We start from the raw sequence: 14,771 nt of genomic DNA on the forward strand, positions 1-14,771 counted from the left end.
GTGATATTTCAGTTTTTCTTTTTTAATAAATCTGCAAAAATGTCAACGATTCTGTGTTTTTCTGTCAATATGGGGTGCTGTGTGTACATTAATGAGGAAAAAAAATTAACTTAAATGATTTTAGCAAATGGCTGCAATATAACAAAGAGTGAAAAATTTAAGGGGGTCTGAATACTTTCCGTACCCACTGTATAACATACTGTCCTGTTTTTATTTCAAATATGTTTTCTAAAAAAAAAAAAAAAAGGCTTTATGTTTCACAGCTGTGATATGAAATATCTACACTTTTGTTGGATATTTATAAATATTTTAATACAATCAGGGAATATTGATGTCAGTTGACCCGAAGTGCACCTGGTGAATTTCATAGGCTTTTTATAATTTCAAGAAATGTATGTTTTGTGTTATGATTTTTTATGGCAACATCATGTCTGATGTCCAAAATATAGTTATTGTGTCAGCATTGTAAGATGTTCTGTATGACTGTAGTGAAAATTCAATAGATTGAACTGAAAATGAGTTTGAAATCATTAATTCATTCAATACTACATTTGTCAATATTTATAAGTGTTTTTTCTGTATCTGAAATATTGAGTACCCATGAACATGTTTAATAAATTCATCTAAATAATTATAATAATAATTATTATTAACAAATAATTAAATATAATTAATTGATGCATGATTTTTTCCCCCTATTTTTGTGACCTGTTTTGTCCCAGATCTCAAGAATGAGTGTTGTTTTTATTTTTTAGCTCATGTTTGTTTAATCATAGCTTATGAGCTTATCTTTGGAAGAGTCTGAACATCGTTTTAACCTTTTAATCATTCGTTAAGGTCATTCATAATCAGTATTCCACTAGGAATGCATAAAAACGAACCACGAGCACTACACGACAAAGACAGACCTTTTTTTCTTAAGTTCTGTCAAAAACATCATGCATTAGTTGTGCATCAAGCGAAAGTCAAGTGCGCATTGCATTGTGGGATGCAATATTTCGTGCAGTATGCTCTGTTGTTGTATATTACACGTTGACAGGTGCAACATGTGTTTCATGTACACTGTGTCTAGTATGCATACTATAGTCTGTACTGCAGAAATAATATGCACTGTACTATTGAAAACACAGCCATAGCTCTAGCTTAGTGTCTGCTTTTTTGGATTGTGGAAAGTGGATTGAAAGATGTTGAGCAATGAATGAAATGTGAATGAGTAGAATGAGTATGTGTGTGTGAATCTGTCATGCATTTGTGTGTGTGTGTGTGTGTGTGTGTGTTAATAATGAGCAAGGTCACCTCACTGAAGTCACATGTTTTTCTCTCTGAGTTTTGTTTTTTTTCGCTGTAATGCTTCTGAAACCAGTACTCAAATTTAGGCCTTTACGTCATGAATGTTGAGCGCAGATGTTGAGCCGACTGTCTGTCGCTCTGTCAGTCTAGAGAGAAATAAACTCCGTCCAGATGTGTTCAGCGCTGCGGCTCTCAACTTTTAGCGCTTTCAAAGACAGATATTTGCATATTCCTTGCGATATTTTGAAGGTTTTTATTTTTTGTAGCTGCGGTTAGTATTGTTTGTTAGTCGTGTTCTTACAGGCTGATGAAATCAGTGTCGTTGTTAAACATGGACGAACACTTCAAAGGTACGAGCTGAACTCGGTTCTCTGTGGGTTTTAATGTGTGTTATGATGTTCTGCGTCTCGATGTTATTTCATGAGAGTCTTAAGTGTGTTTCTTACTTGCTTCTGCTCTTTCATGCAGGATTGAGGTTCTTAAGAGCCTTGAGGCTGATCCAGTTTTCAGAAATATTACAGTTTTTAAATATCTTAAAAACAAGGTAAGAATCCCTTCAAGTGCAGCATGTGATTTCTGAACTCATGTGGAAATAGCTGTTTATAATTCTTCACCTGCGTGTTCTTTAGCATTATCCTTGATCTTAAATGAAAATCATACTTTTTATAAATCTGATAACATTTTGTAATCTAGGTACATTTGCTTTTTATATATCGTGCTTTGTAGATTTCATTAGAGTCGTTCTTTTAAAGTGTGTGTTCACAGAGGATGATTTGCTGTCTTTTTTTCCCAAAACATGATTTTACAGAATAAAAAGTATAAATTCTTCAATTGACAAATAGTTTAACTGCAATTTTATCTTTATTATATTATATTATATTACACACTCAGAAAAGTCTGTTTAAATAGGGTATAATGTACAGTATTAATATAGATACATTTACTGTATTTTTCGCAGGTGTTTCACCTGTATTTTGAATGATGTATTGCATTGTGTTGTTTTTACGGTTAAAGGAAATGGCTTAGTAATGTCTCGGTCAAAAATGACCAGTACCTTCTGCATTTTTCTACAGAATTTTTTTCTTACAGTTTTAATTGTATTTAATTTAATTTAATTTAATTTAATTTAATTTCATTGTATTTACTATTTTTCAATCAGTGACTCAATCAATCCAGGCATTTATTTTATTTTATTTTATTTTATTCTGTTCTATTTTATTTTATTTTATTCTATTCTATTTTATTTTATTTTATTTTATTCTATTTTATTCTATTCTATTTTATTTTATTTTATTTCATTCTGTTCTATTTTATTTTATTTTATTCTATTCTATTCTATTCTATTCTATTCTGCCTGTCGTGCTTGAATATCTTTGACATTGTGCTCAGAAATCTGTCCATCTCCCTGCGGCTTAGATCTAAAGCTTTAGCGCAGATGTCCAGGAGAGCTTATTGTGCAACAAAATGAATAATCTCACTGTAATTCATTCAAATGGAGGTGGGGAGAGAGGTGAAATCTACTGAACAGACTGTGCCAAAACAATCTGAAATGATTTTTGGACTAAAATTGGCCAGTATTATACAAAGAACTTAAGTTTATGGATACAGCAGAACGTTTAGTCATCTGAGTCATTTCTGTTCTTTTGCAAATGTTTTGTTTTTTATGAAAGGTTTAGCAGGCTTTCCAAAATATGCTCTGGTTGAATTCAAAATTATGTGCAGTATTAGTTCAAAAATGTTGATTCATGTGAGTATCAGTTGTGCGTTGATGTGAGTATTTCTAATATTTGTTTTTATAGCAACTCCATAAAGTTGGTGAATTTGTGCTCAATCTTTATAAGCACATGGCTGACGGCAGCGGGCTTCATACATTTGGTAAGTCAATTGCATCAGGAATGAACTGGATGGTGAAAAGCTACTGATGAATCATTCACAATAAGACCAAGATTGTGTATTGAGAAAGAGGAATAGTTCACACAAAAATAAAAATTTGCTTTGAAAATTAAAGTTTCTTCATCAGATTTGGAGAAATGCTGATAAACAGCTGATAAAACATCTCAATAATCCACAAGTAATCCACAGCACTCCAGTCCATCAGTTAACATCTGGAGAAGACAAAAGCTGAAACAAATCCAGCATTAAGACGTTTTTAACTAAAATACGAATCTAATCCATAATAACGCTTCCTCCAGCTGTTTGGACTCTCATTCTGACGGCACCCATTCACTGCTGAGACACTGATGCAATGCTACATTTCTCCAAATCTGATGAAGAAACAAACTCATCCTAATGATGAGGGTGAGGGTGGCACATTTTCAGCAATTCTTTTTTATTTTGGGGTGAACTATTCCTATAATAGGATCAGTTTTGATTTCATGTTAACAATTGCTTAGGTAAAGCTTAAGTAGAAATACTGAGCCTGTTGGTGTGTTTTCAGGTGGAAAACTCAGGGGATCCTTGGGAAAACTTCCAAAATTCCCAACTGCTTTCCTACTGGGAGTGTGTGTACTTACTCATGGTAACCATGTCCACAGTGGGTTATGGAGATGTTTGTGCTAAAACAACCCTCGAACGCCTTTTCATGGTCTTCTTCATTCTCGGAGGATTGGTAAAAAGCCTAAATAAATAGAAGCAATCCCATAATAATTCACCCACAGCCTGCATTTCTGCCTCCAATTATCAGGTCCTTAATCATTGTATCCTTGACAACCAGAGCTGGAAAATGAACCCTACATTTTGCTTCAATCCAAATATTCAATCCAAACGTTCCCAGCTTCTGCTTGTCATGATGGAAAGATCTTCATGTGTTTTTGCTTGTACTGCATTGCGTGTTTTTGGTTCTTAAGTAATTTTTAAAAAGTATTTCTATATTTCAAATGCTATATTTGTTGATTTCATGTGATAAGTGGAACCATCATTAGGGAGTACAAAGTAATTCTGTTTGTAGAAATCATGACTGACTGCGGTTTTAGACGACCCGACCCAATCTACCCCACCCCAACTCCAACAAACTCTATGAAGGGCTGAGATACACTCCGTCACGATGTCAACATACATCATGCATATATGACTGTCTCAAATTAAAATAGCATTTTAATATTAATTATTATTAATATTATTATTATTATTCATTATAGAAATAAATACAAATATGTATATCAGTTAACATGGATAAAATTGTATATAATTTTTTGTCAATATATTAAAACACATTAGTTTTAATATTAATAATTTTTTATAAAGTTTATAAAGACAGATAGATTATAAAGATAGATATTATTTGTAGTATGAATTGCAATGCTTTAATAAAAACATTTAGGACACTTTAGTGCACAGATCTTTTCGATTTGTCCCATTTACAGTATAATGATTAATTTTGTTAGTGGTCTTTTTGAAAGACAATTGACTGCTTATCTGAAAGTTTTAAGATTATTTTTCCATATAAATAAAGTAATAAAATATTAATATTAAAACATTATTTTAATTAAAATATTATTTATGTAATTAATTTATATTAATATTAATTTCAATTATTATTAATATTTTATATACAAATTTAACCATATAAACATAAACACAATTATATTAATTACAAAAAATATTTTAAAATATTACAAAAATATTAAAGTTAACATTTTATTATTAATAATTTTTCATAAAGTCTGTAAAGAGAAATAGATTTTGCTATTAATTGTACTATGTAAAGTAATGCTTTTAGAAAACATTTTCTACATAAAATAAATTAAGGACACATTAATTCACAGATCATTCCAATTTGCCCCATTTATGATTCATGTGGTCAGTGTAATACAATAAATAAATAAATAAATTCCAATAAAAATCTGTGTTTCAAAGTGTTTTTGAAAGACAGTTCACTGCCTAATTATATAAATATACTAAAATAATTATCATATTGTATTTTGTAAATATATTCAAATTAACATTAATTTTAATATTAATAATTTTTCATAAAGTTTGTATATAAATTTATTTTGTTATTAATTGTAGTATGTACTGTAATGTTTGAGATCTGCAGTCTTTAGGAAGGCAGTTTTATGAACTTCTGTAATAATGTAAATGATGTAAAAGGTAAAGTGCAGCAGTGTTACAGGTGACAGTCGTGCTCATATCAGCCCGGCGTAAGAGTTTGTTCGGACTAAACATGGCTCTTGAGGTTTCCTCCTTTACATCACCGTTTTCCCTCTTAAAACAGCAGATCGAATCTCATCTGTGGCTTTTCTTCTCTTCAACACTGATATCCCTAAAAACAGGAATATTTGTCAAACAGAATGCTTTTACTTTTATCCTAAAACCTTCCAGCCTCTAAATTCTGGGCAATGCATGTATACAAGCATTCTGACACTCACTGTCTGCATGTTAAAGCTCCAGTATTTAACACTTAAAGGGATAGTTTGTACTAAAATGATCATTCTGTCATCGTTTACTCAGCCTCATGTCATTTCTTTCTCCGGTGGAACTCGAAAAGGTCAATTTTAGGAACATCTTGGCTGCTTTTCCGTATAATGAAAGTGAATGGGGACCAAAGTTACAGTCCATATGACTTGTTCTTCAGACAAGCGATCATATGACTTCAGAAATCAAGTCACCTTTATTTCTATAGTGCTTTATACAATACAGATAATAAATAAATAATAATAAAACAGGAAAATATGAGAATCAGTGATACGGACTTCTTCAAATATGAGATGAATTCTGCATTAATGCACAGATCTTTCCAATTTGCTCCATTTAAAATGATTAATTTTGTTGGTGTGATACAAACAAAATATATAACAACTATAAGTGTTTTTGAAAGACAATCCACTACTTATCTGAGAGTTTTAAGACCATCTTATTGCCCTAATGATTTATTTTCATATAAATAAAGTAATAAAATATTAATGTTGAAACATTGTTTTCATATTGATATTATATACAAATGTAATTATTTAAATATATGAAAAATAATTATATTCATTAATATGAATAAAATGAATTATATACAATATTTTATAAATAAAAATTAACATTCATTTTAATATTAATATTGATGTATTATGTATTGTATATTATGCACATTAATGCACAGATGCCACATGTAAAATGATCAATTTGGTTGGTGTAATGCAATGTGTGTGTGTGTGTGTGTGTGTGTGTGTGTGTGTGTGTCTGTGTGTGTGTGTGTGTGTGTGTGTCTGTGTGTGTGTGTGTGTGTGTGTGTCTGTGTGTGTGTGTGTGTGTGTGTGTCTGTGTGTGTGTGTGTGTGTGTGTGTCTGTGTGTGTGTGTGTGTGTGTGTGTCTGTGTGTGTGTGTGTGTGTGTGTGTCTGTGTGTGTGTGTGTGTGTGTGTGTCTGTGTGTGTGTGTGTGTGTGTGTGTCTGTGTGTGTGTGTGTGTGTGTGTGTCTGTGTGTGTGTGTGTGTGTGTGTGTCTGTGTGTGTGTGTGTGTGTGTGTGTCTGTGTGTGTGTGTGTGTGTGTGTGTCTGTGTGTGTGTGTGTGTGTGTGTGTCTGTGTGTGTGTGTGTGTGTGTGTGTCTGTGTGTGTGTGTGTGTGTGTGTGTCTGTGTGTGTGTGTGTGTGTGTGTGTCTGTGTGTGTGTGTGTGTGTGTGTGTCTGTGTGTGTGTGTGTGTGTGTGTGTCTGTGTGTGTGTGTGTGTGTGTGTGTCTGTGTGTGTGTGTGTGTGTGTGTGTCTGTGTGTGTGTGTGTGTGTGTGTGTCTGTGTGTGTGTGTGTGTGTGTGTGTCTGTGTGTGTGTGTGTGTGTGTGTGTCTGTGTGTGTGTGTGTGTGTGTGTGTCTGTGTGTGTGTGTGTGTGTGTGTGTCTGTGTGTGTGTGTGTGTGTGTGTGTCTGTGTGTGTGTGTGTGTGTGTGTGTCTGTGTGTGTGTGTGTGTGTGTGTGTCTGTGTGTGTGTGTGTGTGTGTGTGTCTGTGTGTGTGTGTGTGTGTGTGTGTCTGTGTGTGTGTGTGTGTGTGTGTGTCTGTGTGTGTGTGTGTGTGTGTGTGTCTGTGTGTGTGTGTGTGTGTGTGTGTCTGTGTGTGTGTGTGTGTGTGTGTGTCTGTGTGTGTGTGTGTGTGTGTGTGTCTGTGTGTGTGTGTGTGTGTGTGTGTCTGTGTGTGTGTGTGTGTGTGTGTGTCTGTGTGTGTGTGTGTGTGTGTGTGTCTGTGTGTGTGTGTGTGTGTGTGTGTCTGTGTGTGTGTGTGTGTGTGTGTGTCTGTGTGTGTGTGTGTGTGTGTGTGTCTGTGTGTGTGTGTGTGTGTGTGTGTCTGTGTGTGTGTGTGTGTGTGTGTGTCTGTGTGTGTGTGTGTGTGTGTGTGTCTGTGTGTGTGTGTGTGTGTGTGTGTCTGTGTGTGTGTGTGTGTGTGTGTGTCTGTGTGTGTGTGTGTGTGTGTGTGTCTGTGTGTGTGTGTGTGTGTGTGTGTATGTGAAACAACTATCAGTGTTTTTTAAAGAAAATCTGATGCTTATCTGAATGTTTTAAGACCAACTTATTTCCATAATATTTTTTCATGTAAACTAATTAATAAAATATTAATAATAAAGCATTATTTTAATATTAATTTTTAAATACATGTAAAAATTTTGAATGTAAAAAATAAATTTGTATTAATTTAATGATACAGCCCTAGTTCAGTTTAATAACTGTGTAAAGTTGATCAGTTTGTGAACCGAGTTCAATTCTCTACATAAGATAATAGTGTCGATATTCAGCTCGAGTCTTGATTCAGTTCAGTTCAGTAACACTGTTGATGTTGCAAAATTCATCCAATTCAGCTCAAGTTTTGTCTTATCCATTAGTTGAGGACAGAAGACTTGAAAAATAGAGCGCAAGTTGTATGGACTACTTTTATGATGCTTTTTTTTTTTGTATTTTCAAAGCTCAGTCATCCATCATTTTCATTATATTGCAATGAGATGCTCATTGTTTATTTATAAATGCATCTTTTGTTTGCTGACGAAAGAAAGTCATATGGGTTTGTAATGATACGAGGGTGAGCAAACGTCTTAACTCTCATTTCGGCTGAACTATCCCTTCAAGGCTCTTATTTCTGATATGAAACCTCTCTTCTACTGAAGGTAGAAGCATTGGCAGACTTCTATTGTCCTGTGTCTCCTGTCTCCTCCTCCAGGCCATGTTTGCCAGCTACGTTCCTGAAATCATAGAGTTAATAGGAAACCGCAAGAAATATGGTGGTTCCTATAGTGCAGTAAATGGGAGAAAGTAAGTACCGCGGGTTGGGCTGCGCTCGCTCAGTGCGCTCGGCCCGTCTGCATGCTCGTCTCTCTCTCTGTCCCATGCATGTAGGCAATGTTTGCTCGCTACGTGCCTGAAATCGCTGCTCTCATCCTTAATCGGAAGAAATATGGAGGGAGTTATAACTCGACCCAAGGAAGAAAGTAAGTCAAAGGATTGAAGACACCGAACCTCTAATGAATAGGTTCTTATTTTCCGCAGGGTCTGGCGTGGAGGAGCACGGACTCTGACCTCACAGGAAGTCGCTGTAGTGCTTCCTGTGATGTCAGAGGTGCTCCTCCACAGGAAGTAGTATATTATGAGGGTCTGGGGTCAAACGGCACAAATCATCTCATTGCTTGTCACGTCGTGCAAGTCGCTCATCGCTTGCTGATTCGTGCTACTTGTGACACTTGGGCTTCTGCGTGTAGCGGTGGTTGTACTGTTGTATGTTCATCGCAAAGCGGTATTTTGTTTGCTCTGTTTGGCTGTATGAACCTTTGCTTTGGAGATTCAAAACAAACAGAAAGAATGAATGCTTTTTTTTCATCAAGGATGCATTAAATTGATCAAAAGTGACAGTAAAGACATTTATAATGTTACGAAAGATTTCAATTTCAAATAAATGCTGTTCTTTTGAACTTTCTGTTCATCTGTGAATCCTGAAAAATAAAATGCATCACAGTTTCCACAAAAATATTGTGCAGCACAACTGTTTTCAACATTGATAATAATCAGAAATGTTTCTTGAGCAGCAAATCAGCATATTAGAATGATTTCTGAAGATCATGTGACACTGAAGACTGGAGTAATGATGCTGAAAATTCAACTGCGCATCACAGATCACAGAAACAGTTTAACAGATATTCACATAGAAAACAGCTATTTTAAATTGAAATAATATTTCACAATTCACAATAAATGCAGCCTTGCTGAGCAGAAAAGACAAAAAACTGTACCCACCTCGATCTTTTGAATGATAGTAATATATACTGTTTTGACTTGACTTTTTAGCCTTTTCAAACTTTCAAGTGTATGTAAATAAACTCGTTTTAAATAATAATAAGCCATTTTATGAGGTGTCACAAATATGCACATTTTTCACAGTATCAATCACAAAATTCAACTGTACGTCACTGCAATGTTTTGTGTCAACTTATTTTAATGCCTTTAATGCCTAACTAAAACAGTGTAGAAATGATATATGAAATATATACTTGCATTACTTAATAATTAATTATCAGCAGTCATTTTGATGGATTATTCTTTTCCGACTGTCCGTGAAGCTTTCGTATTGTTGTTTGTTAAGGTGCTCAGATGCTTTGGCTTTAAAGACCCCATGAAATCAAGACTGGTGTTTTGTGGGGTTAGTCTATTAGCTTTGTGTTCATCTACAGCATATAATAATTTCAGCAGATTTAAGCATTTAAAATGAGTTGGCTTTCTCTTATGAGATCACTTTAGATTATATTCCGATTTTAAACCCATTAAATGTTCACTAAAGTCTGAGTAGTGATTTTAAGGGGTCTTTAACTCATTACAGTGGCACTGCATTGCTGTTATTGCTTTAAACTCATTTGTTGTTGTTTTTTTAAGTAAGCTTAGGACAAGGTTTGTTCTTGTTACAGTATACACCAATTAAATCCAGTTTCTCCTGAGAAAACCTACCCAGACTCCCTTAAAACTAGCACATGCTCGGGGTTCATTTCAGTCTGATTGTGCATAATTGTAAGGCTAAATGTTGTGTAACTTGTGATCTGGGTGGTTTTCTCTCTTGTTGATCACCTCTGATGTTTTCTGATGAATACGCACCCGTTGCGTTTCTCAGGCATATAGTCGTCTGCGGTCACATCACGCTGGAGAGCGTCTCCAACTTCCTCAAAGACTTCCTACACAAGGACAGGGATGATGTCAATGTAGAAATAGTTTTTCTCCATAAGTAAGTATAATAGTGGAATTAAATGGAGTTTTCATCTGCACAAAAGATTTGTTGTGAAGAACACTTCTGCTGCTCTGTTTTATGAGTGAACGTCTTCGTCTCACAGTGCCATTGTGTGTGTGTGTGCGCGTGTGTGTGTGTGTGTGTGTGTGTGTGTTTTCAGTATTTCCCCTAATCTTGAGCTGGAAGCCTTATTCAAGAGACACTTCACACAGGTGGAGTTTTACCAGGGATCCGTCCTCAACCCTCACGATCTCGCTCGAGTCAAGGTATGGCTTTGATCTACAGTCTGCAGACTGCTCATAATCATAGAAAATCTGGAAATATCAGGGCAATATGTGTGTATTACCTGCACTGTAAAACAAATTTGGTTGGTGCCTTATTTTTTTAAGTATTCAGATTGATTTAATTTTAATTATTTTAAACTGACTTTAAAAAATCTAATTAAATCTTGTATAACTTGAAAAATCTAAAAGTTGCTTTGACAAATTAGTGGAAAAAAACGTTACCATGACATATTGATCAAATAATTTTTACAGTGTAGAAATGTCACATAAATTTATATGACCATAAAAAATCATGGAAATTTATACTGTACATTTTTCTAGTTATGCTCTGTCTAAAATATTTAATCAGATATTGTTCTTGTGTAAAGCATGGTTATTATAGTAAACTAAAACCATTAAAATATTTTCGTTACATGAAATAAAATAAATGTTAACTGGCATAAAATAAAATGAAATATAAAAAAATATATATTTTATTCCAGCTAGTTGCCAACTATACATCGTTTTTGTTTAGTTTAAATTGAAGAACTAAAACAATTAAAACTAAATAAACTAAAGCAAATAAATACAAATTAATAAAAACTAATAGACATATTTAAAGAAAACAAAAACTAATATGACAAAAACATGCAGCAAAATTACTAAAACTTGAACTAAAATTTAAATTAAAACGAAATTTTAAAATAAAATCTAATTCAAAATATTAACAAAAAAATCTGATACTAAAATAAAACTATAAAAAATAAAATGCAAAAAATGATAAAAACACCAAAATTTACTTTGACTAAAACTAAAGTAAAAAATAGAAAATCTAAAAATAAAATCTAATAAAAAAAAAATAACACTGTGGTAGAATACTAGCTAATTCATGAGTGAATCTTGTTTTTAATGAGTCATTTGAGTTGATTCACTAATTGGTCTGAATGATTTGCTAGTAATTTCTCTGATTTGTCTGAGTGGTGTTAAAAATCTTTATGCAGTAATAACAAGCATCTGAGCTCATGGAAAAGGAAATTCACTGGACAGAAATATGGGAGCGCTGCAAACAGCAATTATTTTAGCCCATTTACTTACATCCTGTAAAGTTCATTCACTTTTTAAAATTAGATCTGTGTTTTTTTAAATCTCATTTTTCTAGATTGAATATCAGGGCAATATGTGTGTATTATGTGTGTATTAACTGTAAAACAAATTTGGTTGGTGCCTTATTTTTTTAAGTATTCAGATTGATTTAATTTTAATTATTTTAAACTGACTTTAAAAAATCTAATTAAATCTTGTATAACTTGAAAAATCTAAAAGTTGCTTTGACAAATTAGTGGAAAAAAACGTTACCATGACATATTGATCAAATAATTTTTACAGTGTAGAAATGTCACATAAATTTATATGACCATAAAAAATCATGGAAATTTATACTGTACATTTTTCTAGTTATGCTCTGTCTAAAATATTTAATCAGATATTGTTCTTGTGTAAAGCATGGTTATTATAGTAAACTAAAACCATTAAAATATTTTCGTTACATGAAATAAAATAAATGTTAACTGGCATAAAATAAAATGAAATATAAAAAAATATATATTTTATTCCAGCTAGTTGCCAACTATACATCGTTTTTGTTTAGTTTAAATTGAAGAACTAAAACAATTAAAACTAAATAAACTAAAGCAAATAAATACAAATTAATAAAAACTAATAGACATATTTAAAGAAAACAAAAACTAATATGACAAAAACATGCAGCAAAATTACTAAAACTTGAACTAAAATTTAAATTAAAACGAAATTTTAAAATAAAATCTAATTCAAAATATTAACAAAAAAATCTGATACTAAAATAAAACTATAAAAAATAAAATGCAAAAAATGATAAAAACACCAAAATTTACTTTGACTAAAACTAAAGTAAAAAATAGAAAATCTAAAAATAAAATCTAATAAAAAAAAAATAACACTGTGGTAGAATACTAGCTAATTCATGAGTGAATCTTGTTTTTAATGAGTCATTTGAGTTGATTCACTAATTGGTCTGAATGATTTGCTAGTAATTTCTCTGATTTGTCTGAGTGGTGTTAAAAATCTTTATGCAGTAATAACAAGCATCTGAGCTCATGGAAAAGGAAATTCACTGGACAGAAATATGGGAGCGCTGCAAACAGCAATTATTTTAGCCCATTTACTTACATCCTGTAAAGTTCATTCACTTTTTAAAATTAGATCTGTGTTTTTTTAAATCTCATTTTTCTAGATTGAGTCGGCCGATGCCTGTCTGATCTTAGCCAATAAATACTGTGCAGATCCTGACGCTGAAGATGCATCCAATATCATGAGGTGGGACAGTGTGCCAACTTCATTTAAACCTCCCAAATAAACAAAATAATTATTGCAACTCAAAAATCAACAACTTTTGATGGATTTCAGAAGATTTAAAGTGTGATGTGTGTTTTTCTTAGGGTGATATCCATTAAAAACTACCATCCAAAGATCCGAATCATTACACAGATGCTGCAGTACCACAATAAGGTGAGAGTTTCCATATTGCCATATATTACAGTCTTAAGTGCACTTGTAATGTTATTCAAACTGCCAAAATGTAGTTTTTCATGACCATTGTCCCTTTTCATGTTCTTTAGATGCTTTCAAGCTGTTCTACTGTAACTTTAAAACTAAGAATCACAAGCTGTTTGTTTTCAGTAAATGTTCTGGATGAATTAAGGAGGGAGCTTTGAGTTGTGGATTTTCAAGTATGCCACACTGTACAACAAAATCTTATTTCAAAAGAGTTATAAGGCCTTGAATGCATGTGCTTTCTGTCCTCGTCTTCTCCAGGCTCATCTTCTCAACATCCCGAGCTGGAACTGGAAGGAAGGCGATGACGCCATCTGCCTCGCCGAGCTGAAGCTTGGCTTCATCGCCCAGAGCTGCCTGGCACAGGGTCTGTCCACCATGCTGGCCAACCTCTTCTCCATGAGGTCCTACATCAAGGTCAGTCCACACATGAACAGCTGGATCATTACCTTTTGAATCCTGAGCATGAAACTCACAACTTTCTTTCGTTTAGATTGAAGAAGACACGTGGCAGAAGTATTATTTAGAGGGAGTAGCCAATGAAATGTACACGGAGTATCTGTCCAGTGCTTTCGTGGGTTTGTCCTTCCCCACCATTTGTGAGTAAGTATGATGGGTGCGGTTATTTCCACTCTTTTCCAAATGTTAGCATAAGAGTAAATTCATTAAAACAACACAAATTGAAGTATGGGAATGATGTAGTGAAATGCAAACAATATTTGAGCGATTGCAAAGACGCTGCACTTTGAAAAAAGTTTGTTTTGCAAAGAAATTCACATGACTACGAAACTGCATATAAGCAAAAGTTTCAAGTTTGAGAACATGAGAGACAAATTCAAGTGTGTCCAAACTTTTGACAGGTTTTGTATCTTTCTTGATTATTCGGATTCGTTTCTGGATAATTTGGCTGTAAAGTTGCTGATGTAAATAGATAAATAAATAAGGAAACAAATGTCTAATAAATGTGAATATTGCTCATCTATTATGTGTAATTTAGTTTTAATTGAACTTTTGTTTCTCTGCAGGCTCTGCTATGTGAAGCTGAAACTCCTGCTGATCGCGATTGAATATAAATCAGACCAGAGAGAGTGCAGGTCAGTCTGATCTTCATTAAAAACATTTATAGTCCTAAAGATCCAGCATCCTGACAGCAATACATACTCTTGACTCAATTACTATTATAGTTTATTTTTTAAATATATTTTGAATTAGATTTCATTTTTATATGTTGTTTTCACTTTAATTTGAGTTCAATTTGATTCATTTTGTTGTTTATATTTTTTAATTAATGTCTGTATAGTTTTTTAATTCATTTTTATTTATTTTAGTTTATTTAGTTTTAGTTATTTTAGTACTTAAAGTTAAATTAAACAAAATGAGAAATGTTGAACTAACTAAATATTTAGTTTATATATATATATATATATATATATATATATAGATATATATATATGT

The 14,771-nt window shown here is 33.1% G+C and overlaps 1 protein-coding gene across 9 annotated transcripts in view; it reads left to right on the forward strand.

Moving 5' to 3' along the window:
* Positions 1 to 14,771, forward strand: part of LOC107676421 (calcium-activated potassium channel subunit alpha-1-like) — an 80,269-nt gene that overhangs the window by 51,866 nt on the left and 13,632 nt on the right. For 8 of the 9 annotated variants that reach the window (XM_016470959.1, XM_016470961.1, XM_016470962.1 and 5 more), the window contains 11 exons: positions 1,759 to 1,834; positions 3,090 to 3,165; positions 3,728 to 3,898; positions 8,416 to 8,507; positions 10,348 to 10,458; positions 10,622 to 10,727; positions 12,997 to 13,079; positions 13,202 to 13,271; positions 13,578 to 13,733; positions 13,810 to 13,919; positions 14,342 to 14,410. In XM_016470959.1, the coding sequence (XP_016326445.1) occupies positions 1,759 to 1,834; positions 3,090 to 3,165; positions 3,728 to 3,898; positions 8,416 to 8,507; positions 10,348 to 10,458; positions 10,622 to 10,727; positions 12,997 to 13,079; positions 13,202 to 13,271; positions 13,578 to 13,733; positions 13,810 to 13,919; positions 14,342 to 14,410 (1,120 nt within the window). Of the gene's footprint in view, positions 1 to 1,758; positions 1,835 to 3,089; positions 3,166 to 3,727; positions 3,899 to 8,415; positions 8,508 to 8,591; positions 8,684 to 10,347; positions 10,459 to 10,621; positions 10,728 to 12,996; positions 13,080 to 13,201; positions 13,272 to 13,577; positions 13,734 to 13,809; positions 13,920 to 14,341; positions 14,411 to 14,771 lie in introns of all 9 variants that reach the window. The other variant, XM_016470960.1, reaches the window with a different exon arrangement.

This window comes from Sinocyclocheilus anshuiensis, unplaced genomic scaffold, assembly GCF_001515605.1.
Source record: "Sinocyclocheilus anshuiensis isolate Anshui unplaced genomic scaffold, SAMN03320099.WGS_v1.1 scaffold2270, whole genome shotgun sequence".
Lineage (NCBI taxonomy): Eukaryota > Metazoa > Chordata > Actinopteri > Cypriniformes > Cyprinidae > Sinocyclocheilus > Sinocyclocheilus anshuiensis.